Source organism: Ixodes scapularis, unplaced genomic scaffold, assembly GCF_016920785.2.
Source record: "Ixodes scapularis isolate PalLabHiFi unplaced genomic scaffold, ASM1692078v2 PGA_scaffold8__174_contigs__length_109621045, whole genome shotgun sequence".
NCBI classification, from domain to species: Eukaryota; Metazoa; Arthropoda; class Arachnida; order Ixodida; family Ixodidae; genus Ixodes; species Ixodes scapularis.
The window spans coordinates 26,602,843-26,625,625 of record NW_024609883.1 but is presented as its reverse complement, the minus strand read 5'-3'; the positions used below and the strand labels follow the sequence as shown (position 1 = coordinate 26,625,625).

The following is a 22,783-nucleotide window of genomic DNA, read 5'->3' as shown; positions in this document are numbered from 1 at the left end:
AAAGTTGGTGCCATACTTGAGCCATAACTGCCATGGTAAATCCTAATGACGGAATTCGGGGCACGCCAAGGTTTGGCGTTTCTCTGGTCCGCCAGAGGAGCGCCAAAGTTGGTGCCATAATTCAGTCATAACTGCCAGAGCAACGCCCAATTTGGGTATTTCGGACACGCCAAAGTTTGGCGTTTCTCTGGTACGCCACAGAAGTGCCGATGCGTACCATACCTGTGCCATAACTACCAAAGCAACGCCCAATTTTGGTATTTCGGCCACGCCGAGATTGGCATTTCTCTGGTCCGCCACAGGAGTGCCAAAGTAGTGCCATATTTGAGCCATAACTGCCAGAGCAACGCCCAATTGGGGTATTTCGGACATGCCAAAGTTTGGCGTTGCTCTGCTCCGCCTGAGGAGCGCCAAAGTTGGTGCCATACTTGAGCCATAACTGCCATGGTAAATCCTAATGTCGGAATTCGGGGCACGCCAAGGTTTGGCGTTTCTCTGCTCCGCCAGAGGAGCGCCAAAGTTGGTGCCATAATTCAGTCATAACTGCCAGAGCAACGCCCAATTTGGGTATTTCGGACACGCCAAAGTTTGGCGTTTCTCTGGTACGCCACAGAAGTGCCGAAGCGTACCATACTTGTGCCATAACTACCAAAGCAACGCCCAATTTTGGTATTTCGGCCACGCCGAGTTTAGCATTTCTCTGGTCCGCCACAGGAGTGCCAAATTAGTGCCATATTTGAGCCATAACTGCCAGAGCAACGCCCAATTGGGGTATTTCGGACATGCCAAAGTTTGGCGTTGCTCTTCTCCGCCTGAGAAGCGCCAAAGTTGGTGCCATACTTGAGCCATAACTGCCATGGTAAATCCTAATGTCGGAATTCGGGGCACGCCAAGGTTTGGCGTTTCTCTGGTCCGCCAGAGGAGCGCCAAAGTTGGTGCCATAATTCAGTCATAACTGCCAGAGCAACGCCCAATTTGGGTATTTCGGACACGCCAAAGTTTGGCGTTTCTCTGGTCCGCCACAGAAGTGCCAAAGCGTACCATACTTGAGCCATAACTACCAAAGCAACGCCTAATTTTGGTAGTTCGGCCACGCCGAGTTTGGCTTTTCTCTGGTCCGCCACAGGAGGGCCAAAGTAGTGCCATATTTGAGCCATAACTGCCAGAGCAACGCCCAATTGGGGTATTTCGGACATGCCAAAGTTTGGCGTTGCTCTGCTCCGCCTGAGGAGTGCCAAAGTTGGTGCCATACTTGAGCCATAACAGCCATGGTAAATCCTAATGTGGGAATTCGGGGTACGCCAAGGTTTGGCGTTTCTCTGGTCCGCCAGAGGAGCGCCAAAGTTGGTGCCATAATTCAGTCATAACTGCCAGAGCAACGCCCAATTTGGGTATTTCGGACACGCCAAAGTTTGGCGTTTCTCTGGTACGCCACAGAAGGGCCGAAGTGTGCCATACTTGAGCCATAACTACAAAGCAACGCCTAATTTTGGTAGTTCGGCCACGCCGAGTTTGGCTTTTCTCTGGTCCGCCACAGGAGTGCCAAAGTAGTGCCATATTTGAGCCATAACTGCCAGAGCAACGCCCAATTGGGGTATTTCGGACATGCCAAAGTTTGGCGTTGCTCTGCTCCGCCTGAGGAGCGCCAAAGTTGGTGCCATACTTGAGCCATAACTGCCATGGTAAATCCTAATGTGGGAATTCGGGGCACGCCAAGGTTTGGCGTTTCTCTGGTCCGCCAGAGGAGCGCCAAAGTTGGTGCCATAATTCAGTCATAACTGCCAGAGCAACGCCCAATTTGGGTATTTCGGACACGCCAAAGTTTGGCGTTTCTCTGGTACGCCACAGAAGGGCCGAAGTGTGCCATACTTGAGCCATAACTACAAAGCAACGCCTAATTTCGGTATTTCGGCCACGCCGTGTTTGGCTTTTCTCTAGTGCGCCACAGTTCTGCCAAAGTAAGTGCCAGACTTGAGCCATAACTACCGCACTAAATCTTAATTTGGCGATTCGGGGCATGCCGAAGTTTGGCTCGTCTCTGGCTATTCACTGAAGTGCCAAATAAGTGCCAAAAGTGACAAAGAAAGCCGAGATACCTGCCCAAGTTTTGAATATGTCTGATGTGTCAAAGAAGTGCTCTTTCACGCGTCCCAGAAGAGAATTAAGTTAAATAAGCGTTGGAGACACGATGGTTAGATGTCATCACCTCCGTTCTGAAGGTGCACGGTAATACTTTGCAGTATCGTGCCAGTGCCGGCCGAAAGTCGGTTCCAATATCGCTTAAATGTCCAGTTTTGCACTACCGTTTGATATCCGACAGGTATAGCCGTACAGCTGTTTTGCCCCGGCCTAGCGTTCGCGCAATATCGCGCGACTACTCTACGATACGTCCGCTCCGTATTGGCCGAACGTCTTGCAAGAATGTGTACGTTGCATATCATTTGTGGCATATCCAATCACATATACGGACAAACACATTTTTTTTCGATCCCTCCCAGAAGTTTATTAAACCACTATCATTACACACACTGTATTCTCGACATATTTACTAAGGTCACACTTCTCTCACTCTGTAAAACGAGAAGCAAATTACAAAATAGAATTAACACTGTCCTCATGCCAAGCAAAACTCATCACACAAAGAACCGTGGAGATTGAGAGGAAAGCAGGACTACTATCAGAACCATCCTTTCTGTGTACTTACTAATAAAAGAGCGATATCATGTGATCCTTGATAGATGTATAATCCTACTCAGGCACCCCACTAACACATTCGAGAAAAAAGGTTGCGCACATTCAACTGACGTCTCGTCGTCGGCGAAGAGCAGTTTTTGTCGAAGCGTGTCCAAAAAACAGATCACAAGAATTCCACGAACTCCTGTAAAAAAAAAAAAATCTGTTATTGAAAAATTGGCATGGACGTATTCCGACCGTTTGCGACAAAAAACACGGCCGCGTCTTTAACGCACGAAAGCAACAGAACACTGAAGAGCGCAGTTCGAAAACCGTACCTACGTGGCCCGCCTATTTCTATAACTAGGCAAACAGCGAAAACAACAGCCCCAGACATCCCATCAGCGTGACAGACAAAGTCACGCAACAAATTTTCGTCCAAACGTTTTTGTCCTACGCGTCCTACGTAGAGAGGTCACGCCGGGTCACGCATTTCGCTCCACCCTTTTGACTTACTTAATGCGGTTGTCGCGCTCGCTGACACCCACACGAAGACACAAAAGCAGGTGGGGAGGATTTGCAAAAGGCGAGGCCACTTCTGCCGGTGACCTTTTCGCCTTGCCTAGTCTGTCAGCGTTCGGCTTCCATTCTGGGCCTCAGAAAGAGAATCTCCTTTCTTGGTGCTTATGTTTTGCGGGCTTGTTGCCATCCAATAGGCCTCAATTATTTCTCTCCCGACTCGCTCGCAGTGGCCTCCCATGACTGTCGTGCCGGCGAAATTAGAAGCGCAGCCGGAACATTTTCTCCCGTGAATGATGATCGGGTGCTGAGAATCCGAAGCAGCTCTTTCGGCGTCCATTTGATGTTCTCGGAGTCGGTGGTTGAGGCATCGCCCCGTTTGCCCGATGTACCTGGCCCCGCAGGACAGGGGGATCGCGCACACTTCCTCCGCTTCCTCTCCTTCCCCCAAGATTTCCCTTTCCGGTACTCCCACGGAGCGGGCGGGCTTTGAGCTTGAAGCCGAAAATAATTGTTGTTAAAGTTGAAAGTTTTCCCTGCCTAAATCGTCCCTTTTGTGTCTCCACTTTCTAAATGTTTAAAAAGTACCAACACGCTAAAATAGTACAAGTTCCGGGATTTCATTTTCATTCCCCAAGTGTGATGCGGGAACCGCGCCACGGAGCCCCGGTCGTTTCCGCTATTTGTTGTCGCTAGGATTTGACAGTGCTCAATCACAATGCAAGACATGCACAGAGCTACGCTCGCTTTTGCAATGTGCCGCTTAATAATGATATCTCTTGTGGAGACGTGCGCACGTCAGTCTCGCGCAGTGCTAACTCAATGGCAGCACTTTCTGTAAAGACGGATTCACACCAGAGATGTAAGCAGTCGCGCGATCCTACTAAATCGCATCGCAAAAAAAAAGTAATCAGACGGTCAATCTGACGTGCGCGATGAGCGAGTACAATGCCTTCGTTGGCGAGTCGCTTCTCAAAAACTCGCTCCGAACGCCGTTGATTTGCTCGGCCTCTCCGCGACTACAGCGCATCGCAAAAAGTTGGGCCAGTAAGCGACTGCTCAAATCCCGTCGCTTTTTGCCCACGATGGCCGCATTTGCGATAAAAGTTATCGCGCGACTACATCGCATCGCCGCTGTGAACGCGCCTTAATGTCGAACCAGTCTCACGGCGCGTCCCGATATTGGCGTGCGTACCTACGCGCGAGTACAACATTCGGCACAATTTGCATTTGCAAAGCCTGGTCCAGCCGCGTCAAAACATTCAGCCAACCTTTGGACTTGAGAAATCAAGAGACATCCAAAATAAGATAAAGTTGCCAGCCGAATAAAACTTGATTTCTATTTAATTAAGATGAAGACCACCCGCGTACATTAGATACCTCATCAGCCGAACTGGCAGTAAGCCTAGTTCTGGCACTTGCTTGGCAACTTTGGCCCGCAGCTGCCAGATGACAGCCGAACTATTGGGAAGCGAAGCCTAACTTTGGCACTTGTTCGGTGACTTTGGCCCGTAGCTGAAAGAGGACAGCCGAGCTATCGGGAAGTGAAGCCTAACTTTGGCACTTGTTTGGCGACTTTGGCCCGTAGCTGCCAGATGACAGCCGAACTACCGGGAAGCGAAGCCTAACTTGGGGCACTTGTTTGGTGACTTGGGCCCAAAGATGCCAGATGTCAACCGAACAACAAGGTAGTAAGCCTAAATGTGGTTCATGTGTGGCGATTTTGGCCCGAATGTGCCAGATGACAGCCGAACTATCAAAAAGTGAAGCCTAACTTTGGCATAAGTGTGGCGATTTTGGCCCAAAAATGCCAAAGATCTGCCGAACTACCGGGCAGTAAGCCTAAATCTGGCATTTGTTAGGCGATTTAGGCCCAAAGATGCCAGATGACATCCTAACTACCAGGCAGTGAAGCCTAAGTTTGGCACTTGTTTGACGAATTAGGGCCAAAATACCCAGACGGTTGTCAAGGGAGGTCAGCTTTGGCTGTACTTTGGCTTTTTCGGGCTTTTTAATGCCCTAAACTCCCAGACGCAAGCCACGTTTTGGGCCAGAGCTCGGTGCTGCCTGGGATCATTCTTGAACAATAATAAGATTATTAATAATTACACTCTTTATATGATATGACATATGGGAGTATGAAAGAGCTGTGTAATCAGCATTTAATATTATATGTCAGTTCTTCAGTAGTTTTAAATTGTCATTATCATATAGTGAGAAAATAATAGGTTAATTACAGATCCTTGTGGAACCCCGGTCATAGTTCGTGTAATAGTGGATTTAAAGTTATACAAAAAGACAAACTTGGAACAAGCTGTTAAATAATTTAAAAAAGCGATACACCCTTAAAGCCGCATCGCTCCTATTTATTATTTAGAATAGAGCGACCAACAGTAGCAATGACCTTTTTAAATGTCAAGAAAAACACCGAGGATGATAATGTCAATAAGCGAAATATTTATTATTCGGCTTAGTGAGATAACAACACTTGAAGTAAATTTATCAGGACAAAAGCCGTGCTGGAATGATGTCATAACTTGATGTTGTTTTATTAATGAATTATTGCTTTTTACTTCAAGTTTTTAGAATTGTGTTTTGATGCTGTTCAGTACCGAAAGGGGTCTGTAGTTTTCAGGTTCCTTAGCATTGAAAATTTCTCCTTTATATAAAGGACACTTCTGCAAATAAAAAGAAAATGGGTGTTTTGGAGTTTTAACAATTTTTAAGACAATTTGGGGTTAAATAGGTTCTTTTTTAAGAAGATGGGGTTAGATAAGTTATTTAGTAAAGGGGAGGGGGTTTAGCATATTATAATCCTTATGCTTCTATGAAATGACCAATAGATCAATATTTAGTTTCAAAACTTTAATTGGAATTCCGACAAGTCCAGCTGAGTTAATAGTAGGCATTCCTCAATAAGCGCATGTTTGTCGGCGAAATTCGGACTGCGTTTGCAAGCTGTTGGCACATGTTAGTAAAGAAGCGATCAAAACCTTCGACAATGGTATCGTCATATTTGTCAGGATTTGTTTGTTTCCTCTATTTTGATAGAATGGCAGTGTTGAAATTCCAAATTTTTTTTGTTGCAATCCTGGCAGTTGGTAGTGATAAGATTATGATAATATGTTTTAACGTTTTTCATATGTGATACAGACACATTTTCTGCTTTTATGCTGTTTTACTTTTTGATACAAAGTATTTTACCCTTTAGAGCGCTACGAATGCTTAGCATCATGAAGCTGCATTCAGGATCGGAGTGACGCTTTGGTTTCAACTCGGTCGAACAATTTGTACTCTCATTTGGTATCGTTTCTGCCAAATCGTCTAATTCATGATTTACGTCTGACTTTTATGAAGTCGTAAAATCACACGTTGATAAAGTGTCTGCTAACTGTTTTGATGAATTACCCGAGAATGGGGCAAGAAACCTAGGAAGCATCAACTGTGGAAGGGAAAGAAAATAGAAAAAAGTTTCCAGGAGGAAAGAGTCTCAAATGAGCTAAAAGGTCATTTAGTAAACCTCACTTATACAAAAACTCTATCCCCAAGGTCGCCACCCTTTGCAGACAAAAGGTCAATCCATTCACTCGGCTCAAACCAAATCCCTGCTGCGAACCCAGGACACTTCGGCCCACTACTTGTCCCTCTTCTCCGAACTGAGGCAGTTCGTACCGACGCACCTGCACCCTCATATAGACGCTTACAAAGACAACTCAAAAATCACTAGTCGAAGCTTCCTTTTCGTACAGTCTTCAATGAGTATGGAACGTGGCAAAACTTGTATTCAAGTTTCATCAACAAGGCGTAGAGTACCTCTATCTAGAAACTTATGTGACTAAACCACGATTGAATTGATTGGCATTTTGGACATACACAATGGAAGGTAATGCTCAGTCCTCTCTATAGACACCAAGAATTTATCATCTTCGTAAGAGAGTAATTTACTAATGACCAGTGTCAAGGAGGTACTGGAGATGAACTTAGTGAAATTTCAGTCAGGATCGGATATCTCGGTAGATAGTTTTTCACACCGTTCTAGAGCTTTATTTTCGTTCCTTATTTGTGGAATATAAAAACAAGACGCATGTTCAAAACAAAAAAAAGTCTTTATAGGTTCGTTGGTGGAACCAGTACTGGCAGAGATATATTTGTACTCTTTAGACTCCGCCGTAGTTAGGTGCATCAAGGGAACACCTTAGGAAACCTCGCTGTCAGGACGTATGTCAACGACATCGTAGTGTGTTCTTTTCCAAGCGGAATAGCGGAAAAAGTGGAAAAAGACTAAGAAACTCAGTGCCTGAGTTGTGGTTCACTGTGGAACAGTCAGAGAGAGAAGTGTTGCAATTTTTTAATATACAAATCTATGTTCGGCAGAGCTTGTGTTGAGAGTTTGTAAAAAGAAAAAAAAAACAATCCGAAACTTATGCGCCGAGAAAGTGATGGAAAGGAGGAGACGAGAGCGCGTGGGAATGTCAGGAAGCCGAGCTCTGGTTCGAATGTTTAGTTGGTAGATTTAAAGCTGGCTGGGAGTTAAAGAGCTAAATGAGTTTATGTTGTTATGTTCTAGACTTTAAACTTCTGACATTTAAGGCCGTCACACAAAGAGGAAGGGCGCGACGCGTGCAAGTTTGTGTTTGGGAATTGTGGACTGGGGGATTTCCTCGACAGGAGCAGAGCGTCTTTTACGCTTCGCGTGCAATTTGTGTCGTTTGGCTGCCTGCTTGTGATGTAGAAGTATTGACTGTGTGGCTGAGCTGTCACCAGGCATTTTGTCCTTGCGTGGGTCTTCGTAAACCAGGCTAGCCTCAGTCGTGATTCCTTGACCGTCTTCTTTGAAATATGTTGTCTCTTCAAGGTTCACCTCTTGCGTCGTGTTGTCAGTAAGAGGTAGAAAGTCCGCCGTTACTTCACTCGTCGTGGAAGATCCCGAGCACACCATCACCACAGACACGGTTGTGTGTCAAGTCAAAACACGAGAGTCAACGTTCAGAGTACTAAGTTTGTACAATAGGAGCCTGTGTGAAACCTTATCAAAGGCATTAGAGAAATCCAAAAAGATGCAATCAACCGGAAATGAATGATCAAGGGATGCATGACGGTTATGCGCAAGTGTTAGTACCTGGGTTTCGCACGAGAATAGTTTTCTGAAGTCATGTTGAACAGAAGAAAATAATGTATGGGAACTAAGACAATTAGAAGTGAGAATATATTATATATTCTAAAATTTTGCAAGGGACACTTGTTAAGAAAAGTGAGCGAAAATTACTTGGGCTGGATTTGTTCCCACCTTTATGGATAGGAATCACACTCCCCACCTTCTAGTCTTCTGGAAGGATTTTGAGCTCGAGTGATTGACAAAATAGTTTTGTTAGAATAGCAGAAAAATACATAGTAGTGTTGCTTTTTTTAAGAAAAATTGACTTAACGTTATCAATTCCATACGTATGACATAGCTTAAGGATGGCGATAATATTCACGATACCGGCCCATTCTGTGTCAATAGAATTCATGTCACAAAAATTGTGTTGAGGAATATCTGGATGGGAAGAAGCGGTTAAATTCGAAAATGACTTCGCGAATAATTCGTTTAGCACAGATGCACACTCATTCGCCGCTTCGATATCACCATCATTGTTTTTTAGCACTACGTCCGGTCTCTCGGAAGGATTTACAATGTTCCAAAATTGTTGAGGGTTGTTGCGCAACATGGTGGGTAGTGTACATTCGAAAGAACAGAGCTTGGCCTCAGCAATAAACGCTTTATACATTGTTGCAGCAGAATAATATGCTGCCCAAAGATGCTCTAAGTTGGGAAACACGGATAACTTTGCTGCACGGACAATTCTTTTCTTTCTATATGAGAGTCTCCTGAGTGTCTTGGTGAACCATGGGGAGCCGAGTGGAGTTACATATTGTCCGTACAGGAACAAAACTCTTCGTAAGGGAAGCCACTTTTTCTTTAAATAACATCCAGTTACCTTCAACAGAGCGCACGAAAAAAAATACACAGATAGTAATTTCAAAAAGACTCACTTCACAATTAATGGCTCCACAATTAGCTCTAGCATAGTGAAATATCCTTTTAATTTACACTGGAGAGCGACACTCTGAAACATTAAAAACAAAATGAAGCAGTGAATTATCACTGAGACCAGGCAGGTACGTGAGAGGCGATATAAGCTTGCATAACGTCGTCAGCACTAGGTCCAGCACCGTAGCCGAAGAACTAGTAATGCGTGTGGGCTCTGTGAAAAGCTGAGCGAAGTTAAAATCCGCGCACAAATTTAAAACAGTAATTGGATTCCGCAGAAAACGTACATAAACAAGGACCGGAAAGTAAACATATTCGACAGATATCTGCCTGGTTGGGTGAGAGTTAAAGTCTGAAAATATATCTCCAACCAAAAAATGAAAAGCAACCCGACGTTTCAAAACCAACACGGTTTCTTCTTCAGGGGTGACTGAAGGCGCGCAGACACAGCAGCAGCTCCCAACCTCTTCGTCTTCAAAAAAGGAAAGAAAAGAAAGAAAGAGAAAAGAAAAAATTAAAGAAGAGAAGTTAGGAAATCGGAAAAATTGTAAAATAACTTGTTAGTTATGAAGATGGTCATCTCTTCAGCTTTTCCGTCAGGTCACGGAGGCCATGTGCGTACACAGAGGGCAGAGCGCCCAGCGACCTGTTTAGGTTTCCTGGGGTGTGCTGGATGTGCCACGATTCCAAGAAAAGTCTTCTTCGAAAATTGGGCTCTGTGTCCACCACGTGCGCGTTCGCGAAGTCAATGCGATGGTCTAGGGTATCGCAATGTTCGGCGATGGCGCTGCGCTCACTGTCAAACTTCCGCACGTCGTTCTTGTGTTGGCGGATACGCTCGGGAAAGTTCTTCGTCTCGCCGATGTAGGTTGCAGGGCACTCTGCGCAAGGAATGGTGTAAACCACGCCCTGTGCTTTTTCCTTTGGTGGACGGTCTTTCGGTCCGAAAGACCGTCCACCAAAGGAAAAAGCACAGGGCGTCGTTTACACCATTCCTTGCGCAGAGTGCCCTGCAACCTACATCGGCGAGACGAAGAACTTTCCCGAGCGTATCCGCCAACACAAGAACGACGTGCGGAAGTTTGACAGTGAGCGCAGCGCCATCGCCGAACATAGCGATACCCTAGACCAGGGTGTAAGATAGACAGGTGGGGAAACGAGAGCCAAATGAGCGACCGGATTGTGTCCCCCTTGGTTTTCTCCTTTTCTGTGGCGCCATCTATGTGGAGCACCGCAAACTCTCACTCCGGGTAGGCGACCGGTAGCGACCGGCTAAACTGGCGGAGATGGTTTCTCGTGGATTTTTAATGGAGAACTCTCGTGCTCTCGATTTATTTTGCGCACTCTCCCATGGAGTTCCACGCAAATCCGATTCCGACTTTTTTTCCTCTCGCCGCAGCGCCATCTATCGCAAAACGGCGGTACCCGCAAGCAGACGAGTACACAATCCGGTCACGGCGCTGCGGTAGTCTTCTATGGGCCGTTTCCCCACCTGTTTATCTTACACCCTGCCCTAGACCATCGCATTGACTTCGCGAACGCGCACGTGGTGGACACAGAGCCCAATTTTCGAAGAAGACTTTTCTTGGAATCGTGGCACATCCAGCACACCCCAGGAAACCTAAACAGGTCGCTGGGCGCTCTGCTCTCTGTGTACGCACACGGCCTCCGTGACCTGACGGAAAAGCTGAAGAGATGACCATCTTCATAACTAACAAGTTATTTTACAATTTTTCCGATTTCCTAACTTCTCTTCTTTAATTTTTTCTTTTCTCTTTCTTTCTTTTCTTTCTTTTTTTGAAGACGAAGAGGTTGGGAGCTGCTGCTGTGTCCGCGCGCCTTCAGTCACCCCTGAAGAAGAAACCGTGTTGGTTTTGAAACGTCGGGTTGCTTTTCATTTTTTGGTTGGAGATATATTTTCAGACTTTAACATAAACAAGGACCGTCTTTTGACCTCGTAATGTTTGGGTAATTAAAGTCACCTAACAATAAAACCGGAATGTCAGGGAAAAGGACTGTGACTGTGCTGACGACGTCATAATGGTCAGAAAATGTAGAAATTTTTAAAAAAGGACGATAGCAAACGCCCAAAATATAGTTGCGATGATTCAAACAAATGCAAATCCATACTATCTCTAGTTCCATTACAACGTAAACAAAGAATGATGAAAAATGATCAGCCACAGCAATCATAACACCGCCGCTACTTTAACCATCTGTATTTTGCGGCAAATATTAAACTTCTTTTGACAGTGCAAAATTTCACTGTTGCGAATCCTACTCGTCACCACGTTTCTGTCAAAACAACGATGCAAGAATTTGACGAGTCAATTATTGTACAAAGGTAGTCCCACTTATTGATAACACTCCTAATGTTTGTAAAAAAGAGTTGACAGTTGAGCAGATGGCGACGTCTCAATAGAGCCACATTCCCTCTCAACGTGCTACAACGTAGGTACTGCAAGACTGTCGTTCCCTGTTTGAAAGGGGGGCAGGCAAACAGCCGTTATACTGGTCTGCTCGTCGGACACTATCAGAAAGCGAATCATAAAGTTAGCATGTTTGGCCAAATAAAAGTTTGCTGTACCGGAGTTTGAAAGTTGCGTTTTCAGTTGTTCCGAATTGAAGAAGTTTCTTGTTTGACTTTCGTGTCGCTAGACAGAAATCCTCCTTCACTGCAGTTCCACCGTTTTTCAGCTTTGAGCGGAACGATAAAACCTTTTCCTTCATTTTGCACAAGGCGAACTTCAGAATAACTGGTCTGCATCGGTCGTCCGAGAAATTTCCTAACCTATGTGTACGATCGATGCTCTTGGGGATTATTTGGGGGTCTACTGAGTGGGATAGTATTTCAATATTTTTTTTTATTTGCTGTATGTGCCCACGGCTCTGACCTTGAATCCCCTCTTACCCCGTGAAAAATTAGATTCTCGCGCACTCTAAAAAAAGCCCGTGCGCCTACTTTCCCCGCAACACTAGGAGAGCCCATCACCGCAACTTACGGAGGCAGCTCAGCGAATGGCGATGCCGAAACATACGTTTAGACCAAGAAACACAGTCTGAGTTGTGATATTAAGCTATACAAAACGTCACGCTTACATTGCTTAATGTCACAACTCAGATTCCGTTTTTTTGTATAAACATATGATTCGGCATCGTCATCCGCTGAGCTGCCTCCGTAAGTTGCGGTGATTGGCTCTCCGAGTGTTGTGCGTGAAAGTAGACGCACAAACTTTTTTTACAGTGTACGGCCCAGTAGACAAATTCGGCAGTGTGCGGAACGTTACTATTTCAATAATCTATTAGCGAAACAAGTAGCGCCAATGTGGAGCTGGATGGGAGGCGCCTGAACCGAACATGAAAAAAACGCGTCTGAAATGTGGCGATTTTTGTTACGAGTTTAACAAGCCCAATTCTAAAAAAATGTAAATTGGCAAAATTATCATCTCTCTACATGCAAGCGTCGGCCTTTTAGCTTTAATTTACGACGTGCTCAAACGTCGACGCAAATATAGAAAATTCAACGTGCTTTTACCGAGAAGAATAGAACAGAATAGAACAGCTTTAATTGCAACATACATCTTCTTGTATGGTACAATAACGTGGTGATGGAAGCCTCAAGAGCTTGTGTGCTTAGCTGGCCATGTGGCGAAAATTCGGTAGATTGAGAATTATACATACTTTTGTAAAGCGTTAACATTCTAAGTAACGCATCTACAAAGTAATATCTTAACCCCTTAACCGTTTTTAGTTTGTGGGAACTTTTGCCCCTTAACTGCTTAATGATTGTTTTAGAAATCAAACTTGTTGCCTTCAAAATAAAATATTAGCCACAAACAAAATGGGAGCAAAGTTTAAAAAAATATTCAGTGCTGCCATCTGTCGGCACAGCCGCAAACTAAGCCATGAGCGAACCTGATTCTTCCAAAACGGTTGAGTGCTTAAACCGGGGAAAGCAGACGAACTGTACTAGTCCTGAACGGTTCAGAAATGGCTCCACGTTGGCCAGCTAGACTTATCCGAAACGACTCAATCGGCCGGGTATCCAATACCCGGCCGATTGAGTCAAGGCGATCCACTTTCCAAAGACGTTGCCATGCCGACAAGTATCGCGTTCATTTAGGCTTAGCAATGGCCAGAATCGAAAGGCAATCTAAAAAAAATGCGGCGAGGTCATTGCTCATGCTTTACAATTTAAGTGAGGTAAGGCAAAGCGAAAGCCTCCTGCACCATTCGTTGCTGACTAACGCGCCCGATATTGCAGCTACGACATATAAGTTAAAAAGCGAGCGGCGCTCACTCATTGGGGCACCGCCATGTTTCCCCGCAAACCTACCGAGTCAGTCACGTGATTACAAAATCCATCTCCTAGGTACTCCGGCTAACTTTAGCCGCGGTTAGCGCTTCGAGCAAACGGGCCCTAATGACAGTAATTTTGATAAGAACTAGCGCGCCCCATAAAGGCTGTGAAAGTTGCGAATTTCTGTCTGGACAACAAACCAAATTTTCTTTTTTGTTTGTTGATCAAAGATATCTACGATGACGATTCAAAGGCCGCTCCTCGTGCGACCAAAGCTCTGGTCGGAGCGAAGCACTTGTGCCCAGACCGTACTAGACGAGTTTGAATTTCTTTGTTATGCCGCGTTAACAAACACCCGGCTGTGGAGACAACAAGCTCGATAAAGCGCCTCCTACAGTTCTATCTCCTGCCGCATCCTTGTATTATGCAGAAACTAGCTCGACCCAAGTTCATATTACTCTCTGGAAAGGTACAAAGAAATAAACGATAACAAAATCCCGTCAGTGCCAAGACCTCGGGCCGAGATATGCGCTTTGAACGCGACGCCAATGACCAACGACTTCGCCGTGCTGTGTCGCAGCCATCGATCTTACTGTACCGTGCATTAACGCAGGACTGCTCTTTCTTTTCACTCTTTACTCGGAAACGCAATGTTTTAAACTTGATACACAAAATGCATTATCTTCGGTCACCTCCGTACAACATCTTAGCTCGATACTTTAAGAATTCAATTCACCCGATTCTTTTCAAGGCCAACAATCCGTTTGACCCACGCGGTATAAGTTCCACAGCTGGCCTAGCTGAGGCAAACACCTCGCTGACAGCGAAACTGCAATGGTGAATTTCTTTATGTCCCCTCCGACCGGCGGACGCCTATTGGACGCGAGGGCAGCGTCCACGTTCGGCTGGGACTGCTCTTTTACGAACTGAACACGAGCACCAACCGAGCGCTGACCCAGCACTCGTACGTGCTCAATCTGTACCCAGCGCTGGCCGTTCGTACGTAGCCACCAAATTCCAGAGCTACGGCCATGCCATTGCAAAGAGATGGTGGCCAAGCGCAGGTGATAATATTAATAATAGGTATAGTAAATGTAGTGGTAGCAGTAATAATAATTGTGACCTTTATAGGACCGGGAGAGCCCCGGCACCTGTGAAAGGCAAAAGCGATCGTACCGCGAAGGCTCGCAGTGCCGCGTCTCTGATGTCGATCACGCTATGTTTTACGCAAGACGAGGACTGCATGGTTTGTTGTTCGTCGCAAAAACCGTTGCGCAAGTCTCGGAGGTGCGCGACGAGCGAGTGTGTCAATCCGGAGCCGCGCAGGTATTCTATTGGCGACGTGCCCACTCGCAGCGTGGCAGCGGTGCGGCTTTTACGGAAGAACGAGCCGCATCTCCGGGGCCGCCCTTTTGGCTCGGGTCCCTTCGACGAAGCCGTCACCCGGCTCGTTTGCCACGGCGACACGCGTGCGAGCGTTTCCTGCACGGAAGCGCTGCTGCCGTCGCGAGGCACTGCTCGATGTTGAGAGGTGTATCGGATCGGCTGCAGGCTTCCGGATCGGCGCCGGAGACCTCGGGGCCATGGGGGCGAGCCAGAGCCAGCTGACCCGGGAGGAGCTTCGGGACTACACGGTACGAGGGGCTGCTTCCAAGCAACCCTGGACGGACGCACGCGCTCGCTCTTCCTCGGGGCCATTTTCACGGAGTTGCATACGGTACTCAGTACAAGTAGTCAAGTTACTCGTAATCAATTACTTTTGGGACTGACTTTTTTATAATTATTTGACTACAATTTTAAGGAAGTGATCGCCAGAGTAATTGATTACTCTTGGAACGACTAAAATCATTGTAACCTTTGCTTTTTCCTCCGTCCCGTATCTAGTGTCGTCTCTTGTACGTACAAGTTTCCTCCGACGAGATGACGGGTTACAAAAATGGGTAAATTAAGAGCATATGTGGGTCGTAATTTGGTAATTTTAATTCAGTAATGAAGAGTGCGAAAAGCCCATTCACAGATTGGCAGAAAATTCTGATTAAGATGCAATTAAATGCGGAGGTGCAAGCGAGCTGGACACTGATAACGAAAATAATCCCTGGAGAAGGGGAACAAGAGGGACAAAGGACAAACTCAAATCTCCATAACAGCTAGGTGACTTGTGCGCGACCGAAAAAATCCGCCTGGACCGGGTATCGAACCCGGGACCTCTCCAATTCCAGTGTTTCAAAATCTCAAGTAATCGGGGATGTAACGGTCACTTTTTAAAATAACGGTCAATTACTTATCGCCTCGAGTAATCGAGTAATGTAATTGAATACTTTCTGAGGGAGAGTAATTGTAATGGACATTTTGCAGAAATATCGCTACGAGAGTAAAAGGATCTGGTACCCTCTCTCTCTCTTCCTTCTGGCCGAGCAGAGAGGGAAGATGGTTTCTTTGTGTCGACTTCGGGACAGAAGATAACACATGATGGGGCAAACGCGAGTTTGGGGGAGTCGTATTTAGGTCACAGCGGCTCAATGGGCTAACAGGCTGTAGCTGACGTTTCGGGTGCCGAACGGGTGGGAGAGGCCTTGCGCGCGCTTTGTTTTTAGCCACTTAGTCTCGAGCCCAGTGGCGTGGCTATAGGTGGCAGCACACATTTGGCAAAAGGGGACACTGTATGACCGTTGCGATTGCGATTCGAACGCCAGTATGAAGGTACCTTAACTGTTTGTAAGTCGCAGATGTACGCTTTATAGACAAATGCTTCGAAAGATCCGTTAATCTGCCACTCATCAAAGATATAAAATATTGGGTTGCCTTTTCACTTTCACACCACTAAGGCTTTTTTGAGAATCCATAAGGTTTTTAATTTCACTGCATAAACGGTAATACACAAAATTAGCGCTAGAATTCAAGGGATATATTCAGGGTGAATAATCTGGACTAAAAACCAGCGCAAAGAACAAACAAAGAATGAAACAAACGAGTACTTAATTACTGGAGTGGTCAGTTAGACCGTAGTTTTTCAAAACGAGGGCCGAGCTAAGGCCAGGTCTCAGTCCAAAGTCGATGTTAAGCCACGGCCTGTACTTTGTTTTCACACACGGTCGCGCAGAAGAGAAATTCGCATTTCTTTTTTGAATTTCCCGAGCCGCCTTGTGATTCACCACTCGATCTGCCGAGAAAGAGAACAATTGGTCCATTAGATGACCGAAGGCGTTAATGAGTCTGCAACCGTGGAATGTGACTCGCGACCCACAGTGTGTGAAACACTGCTATAGACGATTCAAATAATCTCTTTCTGCGTTCACAACACGAGTCCAAACCCCGCAACGGCATTTTTTTTTCTTAGCTGATAAGCGCTGGAATGGTGCGCACACTAGCCCAACTTTTATCAACCAGGCGACAAAATGACGAATCAGCGAGCTGTGCACGGCGTGGGATATTTCAGAGAAGAGAGCAACTTCTCATGCTCAGAAAGCGTTCTACAGCCCAGTAGACAAATGTGGCAGTGTGCGAAAGGTGACTATTGGAATCATCTATTAGCTCTACAAGTAGTGTCAATGTGAAGCAGGATGGGAGGCGCCTGAACCAAACTTTAAAAAAACCTCGCCCAAAATGCGGCGATCTTTGTGTAATAAAACGTTGTAACGTTTTTAGAGTTCAACGAGCCGAATTCTAAAGTTTTTCAATTTGTAAAACTGTCATCTCTCTACATGTAAGCGCCGACCTTTTACCTTCAATTTGCGACGTGTTCAAACGTCGACGCCAATATATAAAATTCACCGTGCCTTTATTGAGAAGAATAGAACGGAATAGAACAGCTTTATTTGCAGCATACATCTTCTTGTACGGTACAATAACGAGGTGGTGGAAGCCTCAAGGGCTTGTGTGCCCAGCTGGGCATGGGGCGAAAATTGGGTAGATTGAAAATTATACATACTTATGTGAAGCATTAACATTCTAAGTAACGCCTCTACAGAGTAGCATCTTAATAAACAGAGCACGACAACACTAAGCACAACAATGAGAAGCATGCAAAATATATTAGATCCAAAGCAATTAGTGAGGACCTTAAAAAGAAACTACAAGAAGAAATACCACTTATTCTTTGAAATGCTTTAACGATTTCATGAGCTTGTGTTTATAACTTGTAGAACAAAATGGTCTGGGAAGTCATTGAAAACATGTGGTACATAATGCATGCGCATATGTTCGCCATATTTTGTTCTGATTCGCGGAACATTAATTAGAATAAAAGGTCTCAGCGGCCGCTGCTCAGTGTGCGGCATTTTAAAATAAGAATTTCAGAAATGTTTTGAGTATGACTATTTCCCGATAAAAGCCGCAAAATAATTGCACATGAAGTGCGCTAAATTACATTTACTTGAAATTTCAGGTCTATGAAACGCAATGCGCTTAAAACATTTTTAAGAGAGAGTTCACTATTGTACTCCGAAACAAAGAACAACCAAAAAAGATAGTTATACCGTAACGTAGGTAACTATACGTCAGAGCTTGTAGCAACACTTTTCTGACGAAAAACGGCATAAACATTTTTCTACTGTAGACAGTATGAAATGCCCTTAATCTTTTACATAAATATGTCATGTGGGTGTGTCAAGACAAACCACTGTCGAAGTATATACCTAGATATTTTACTGAATTGACGTACCCAATGAGGCTACGTTCACACTATCTACAGCTGGAGGCGTGCAACACTATTGGATGTGAAAGTTCAACCTGTCTGAACAACATTTTAAAGCAATGGCTTTTTTCTTGAAGGTGTATACCTTTATTAAGTTGGAGCTAAATCAATCTATCACGATTCACGATAAGAAGATTCTTTTGAAGTTGTTGAACATCACCCTGATACTTTTTATGACGAGATAATAAAACCGTATCCTCTGCGTACTGAAATACTTTACAGGATGTAACAACGTTAAGGAGATCATTTACATATAACTAAAAAAACACTGACCCTTGCGGAACACCAGCCGCTATGAAAGTTCTATCACTCTTACTAATTTTAGATTCGACAACATGATATCGCCCTGATATATATCCTTTTAAAAGTGAAAGGAATGAACCCCTAAACCCAGTGTGCATAGTTTGGTACAAATAATTTTATGATTAATGCTGTCAAAAGGTTTTGACACATCCAGAACACTGCATAGCTGAACATATTATTATGAAAACCGGAGTGTAAGTCATCATAAAAAATTTTCAATAAAGCCCGAGTTTCTCTTCCCGAGATTAAACCATATTAATGACTAGATAATGCATAAAAGCAGTCTGCACAACTACTCATTGTTCTCAAGAGGTGTTCTTCAAGTGTTCGTGCAAGACATGACACGATGGATATGGGTCAATAGTTTTTAAAGTCATCTGCTGCACCTCCCTTGCACAGCAGTTTTACAATAGCCATTCTCTAGCCAGTCCACCCCATTAGCCAGTTCCCAGATTCAATTATTCGCCAGTTCCAGCTATGGCGGTACCGCGGTGTGGCAATCACGTTTTCTAGTTCTGGGGTGCTAGACTTCAACATACAGATTGTTGCAAACGTTTCTCTTCGATGAAATAATGTGGGTAAGCTTTAACGACGCTCACATCCGAGGAAATTTGGATCACTTGGGCATCCCAAACAGCCATTTTGATAGGCGCCGGCGCGACCTCTTTAGGCGGTTAAACTTCTGAATACCATTCATCATTTCTAGAAGTAAATGCCTGATTGTCTCAATATTTCCTCGCATTTGACATGACGAAATCACATCAAAACCTGGAGACTTTATTTTAATGAGAATAAATAATCCCGCAAGTCACGTTCTGATAACAATGAAGGAAAAGCAGAAGCTTCGTCAGATTCGTGAAGTGTAGTTATCTTGGTCATAACTATCCTGAACGGCACCGGAAGTACAAGCAAAAATAAAAAAACCATTAAAATCATCATTTGTTTTTCTGCATTACAAGGGAAAAATCTTTTATATCGTACCATCCATAGCATGCTTTCTTGTCCAGCCTAGAATTTGATTGGCTAACTCCCTTGCATTTGCTGTGTCAAAACGGTTCTTATCAAATTGGGCTTTTATGTATCTCCTCTTCGGAGAACGGATTAATGCGTTCGCTTTATTGCTCGTAATTTTAAATTCGTCCCTTATGGTTGCATAGCTTGGGAAACATAGCACCGATTCAGAGAAAATCTTTATATTTTGTTTTTGCCGAAAGTATTTCTGACCTAAGTATTTTGATGGCAACCTTTCTTCACACATTGAGAAGTATAGTGAAAATAATTCAACAAAACTGAAGAAATAAGAATTTCTGGAGAAGAAGAGGCGGTTGAATCGTAATTGAGAAAAGGAATAGAGGCTGTCCATGAACTACATATTTTATTGTCTTTTAAAGGGACACTGTACTTCCAAGAAATTCTTAGCTGTCTCGATAGGACAAAACTTATCGCAAATTGAGCCTCTCTCTCTTATCTTTTAATTTGGCAAAGCGTTGTCATCTAGTCAACCTTTACCAGCAAAGTTCCCTGCATCGAACATGCTCATGCGAATGGTCCACACACTCGCTTCCTTGAGCACGCTTGCTGAGTCTGACGGAAGATTGGTGTACTCCGTGAGACAGCTGAGGGATTCGGTTGCTGGGTGAGACTGCATCTCATAAGACACACTCGTCGAACAGGGGGAGTTGCCGCCAACAAACTTGCAAACGCAAGTGCCGAATCGTTTTTTTTTCAAAACACAACTTTATTTTTGGATGCTTTTTTTTTTTTTTTTGTTAGATGAATCGTTTACGTTTGAATTAGCGATGCACACTTTAGTTGCCATTTCAAGTTTACATCTAGGGGACTATAGTAAAAGTTGCAATTATTTGTGGTTATTGATTCAGATGTTCACTTTACGGTTTTGATTCCCCTGGATGAGTTCGACAGCTGAGAGACATTTTTTAGACCATAACAGATCTGGTAGACAATACGTTCAACGGCGATATGGTCACAGACGACACGTTTAGGGAATCGCTCGTTAGATCTTCAAACATCGTCGAAGAGGAAGCAGTCGTTGTTGATGGCGACAAATTCGCACTAGGTTTTTAGTTTTCTTTCCCGAGTGGCATGAAGAAAGAGTCGAATCTTGACCGCTTACTTTTTTGACCAGACAAATTTTCCGCCTGAAAGTATAATCAACATTTCTTAATATTTTTCTACATAGAATATACAGTTGCTTGCAAGGCATGGCGATTATTTGTGCAGTTTAATGTAGTACTTGTCGTTTTGAATTGCGGCTGTTCCAGACGTAAGAGCCGCCGTTCATTTGATTTGCGCGTTTAAGATGGCTCTGTCTTAAAGTCCTCGTCAGCACCGCGCTGAATCACGGAGTGAAGTCTATAAGCTTTCGCCTTCGGGAAACGTTCGAACAGAAGCCACTCCTGCGATTCCTCAAATATGCTGACTTTGCAAACTTTTGCGTTGGGTTTGACCTCGGGGACCGGCCGAAACAGAGAAACCCTCGTCCTACCCAAGCCATGGTGTCGCCTGACGCGACGTCGGCCATTTTTGGTTTAGTCGCCACATGGTGCCAACTAAACCAAAAAGACACCGAAGTGGAGGCTAGCATTCTCCTCTAAAAAGAGATGTGAGAACGTTTAATAGTCCACTGCGACTAAGCAATACACTCGATACAGAAAAGAAACGGGGATTGCGATACGAAAGAGCAACCCCAACAGGATTGACAAGCGGCCTTGAGTTCGTGAGTTACAATGCCATTGGTGTCAGTGCGAGTTTTTAGACAGCGTGCCCTGCACTGATATTTTTTTATATGTTCCCCTTCCAGTTTTTTTTATGGTGGAAAGAGAGAGAGAGAAAAAAAAAGGGGGGGGGGCGACGTTGCTAAATAAGATTGGAAGCCGTTCTTGGTTGTTTGGTGCTTCATTTCGTTTCATCGACGAGATATCGGCGTTTTTGGAAAATACCGTCTGCGCATACGCAGCCCTAAACTGACTCTGGTTCGAAAGTTGTAAGCATGAAAAGACGTGATTGCGTGTTCGAGCGAAATAAGCCGCGGCCTTCCGAGAAGGTGAGTTAGATCCTGCTTCCTAGAGGCAATGGCCTGTGAGTGACTTGAGTTTGCCCACCGTATCCTTTGTACATATTATGGCTTATCTGCGGCTTATCTTTCGCCCCGAACTTCGTTACAAAGAGGCTTCTTCACTCTTGCTTCCGTATGGCCCTCAAATTTCCATACTAATGCATTGCGATACAGGCATCCGACAAAAAACAGCAGTTATTAAAAAAAAAACACGTCAATTTACGCTGATAAAAAAATTCCGCTGATCAAAGAAGCACCCAGCGAAGATGTAGCGCGCAGTGCGAGAGACAAATTTATTTATCGTTTCCTGGTCCTGGAAGGTTCCTTCGCTAATCTTCCGGTGCACAGATTGTGACGTGTCTACCGTGGGGCACCCTTTTCGCTGGCTTACCTCCATTCACATGCTCGCAAAATGAACTACCCCACCATCCAAACGGCTCGCGTGGACTCATGCCCGACTTTTACCGCTCATCCACAAAGGAAGCGGTTGCGAACGCGGTTGTATAAACATCCAGTGCAATCGCACGCGCACTCGATGACATCAAGTGCGCGTGCAATTGTACGGGATCTTTATACAACCGCATTCGCAACCGCTTTGCGAACGCCGATCCGCTTCCAGTGTAGATGAGCGGTTAGAACGCAGCTCTTACCGCTCATTCACACTGAAAGCGGATCCGCGTTCGCAAAGCGGTTGCGAACGCGGTTGTATAAAGATTCAGTACAATTGCACGCGCACCCGATGACATCAAGTGCGCGTGCAAGCTTTTTATAATTATCTCCTTCCTTCCTTTTCCAGGAGCTGACCTACCTGAGCAAGAAAGAGATCATATAGTAAGGGGAGCTTTTAATTATTTCATCATTGCCAAAAAAATAGATTACTAAGTTTTCAACTTAGGAGCAACGCGCAAGTGTGGGACATTTTAAAATTTAAAAAAATGAAATTCAGGAAACGATATGAATATCAGAAAAAGGCTGTTGTTTCATTTTTTTCTGTGTTTCTTTTACTCTGAGCGCGCTATTTTTTAGATAGCTCGTACATTTGGTTATGCTGCAATACAAAGAATTTCTTAATGTTTGCCAACTAAGCTCGATGATGATTAAACTGAGCTTATGCATGTACCATTATATTACACCGAGGTTAGAAAAAAACCAACTTTTTATTTTTCCCATTCACCGAACAGCGTACGC

At 44.6% G+C, this 22,783-nt stretch overlaps 1 protein-coding gene across 1 annotated transcript in view; it reads left to right on the top strand.

Moving 5' to 3' along the window:
* LOC8036167 (calcium and integrin-binding protein 1) overlaps positions 1–22,783 on the top strand; it is a 55,784-nt gene that overhangs the window by 5,702 nt on the left and 27,299 nt on the right. Inside the window, exons 2-3 of the mRNA XM_029995043.3 lie at positions 15,075–15,157; positions 22,392–22,426. Coding sequence (XP_029850903.2) covers positions 15,107–15,157; positions 22,392–22,426 — 86 coding nt within the window. The 5' untranslated portion in view covers positions 15,075–15,106. The remainder of the gene's footprint in view (positions 1–15,074; positions 15,158–22,391; positions 22,427–22,783) is intronic.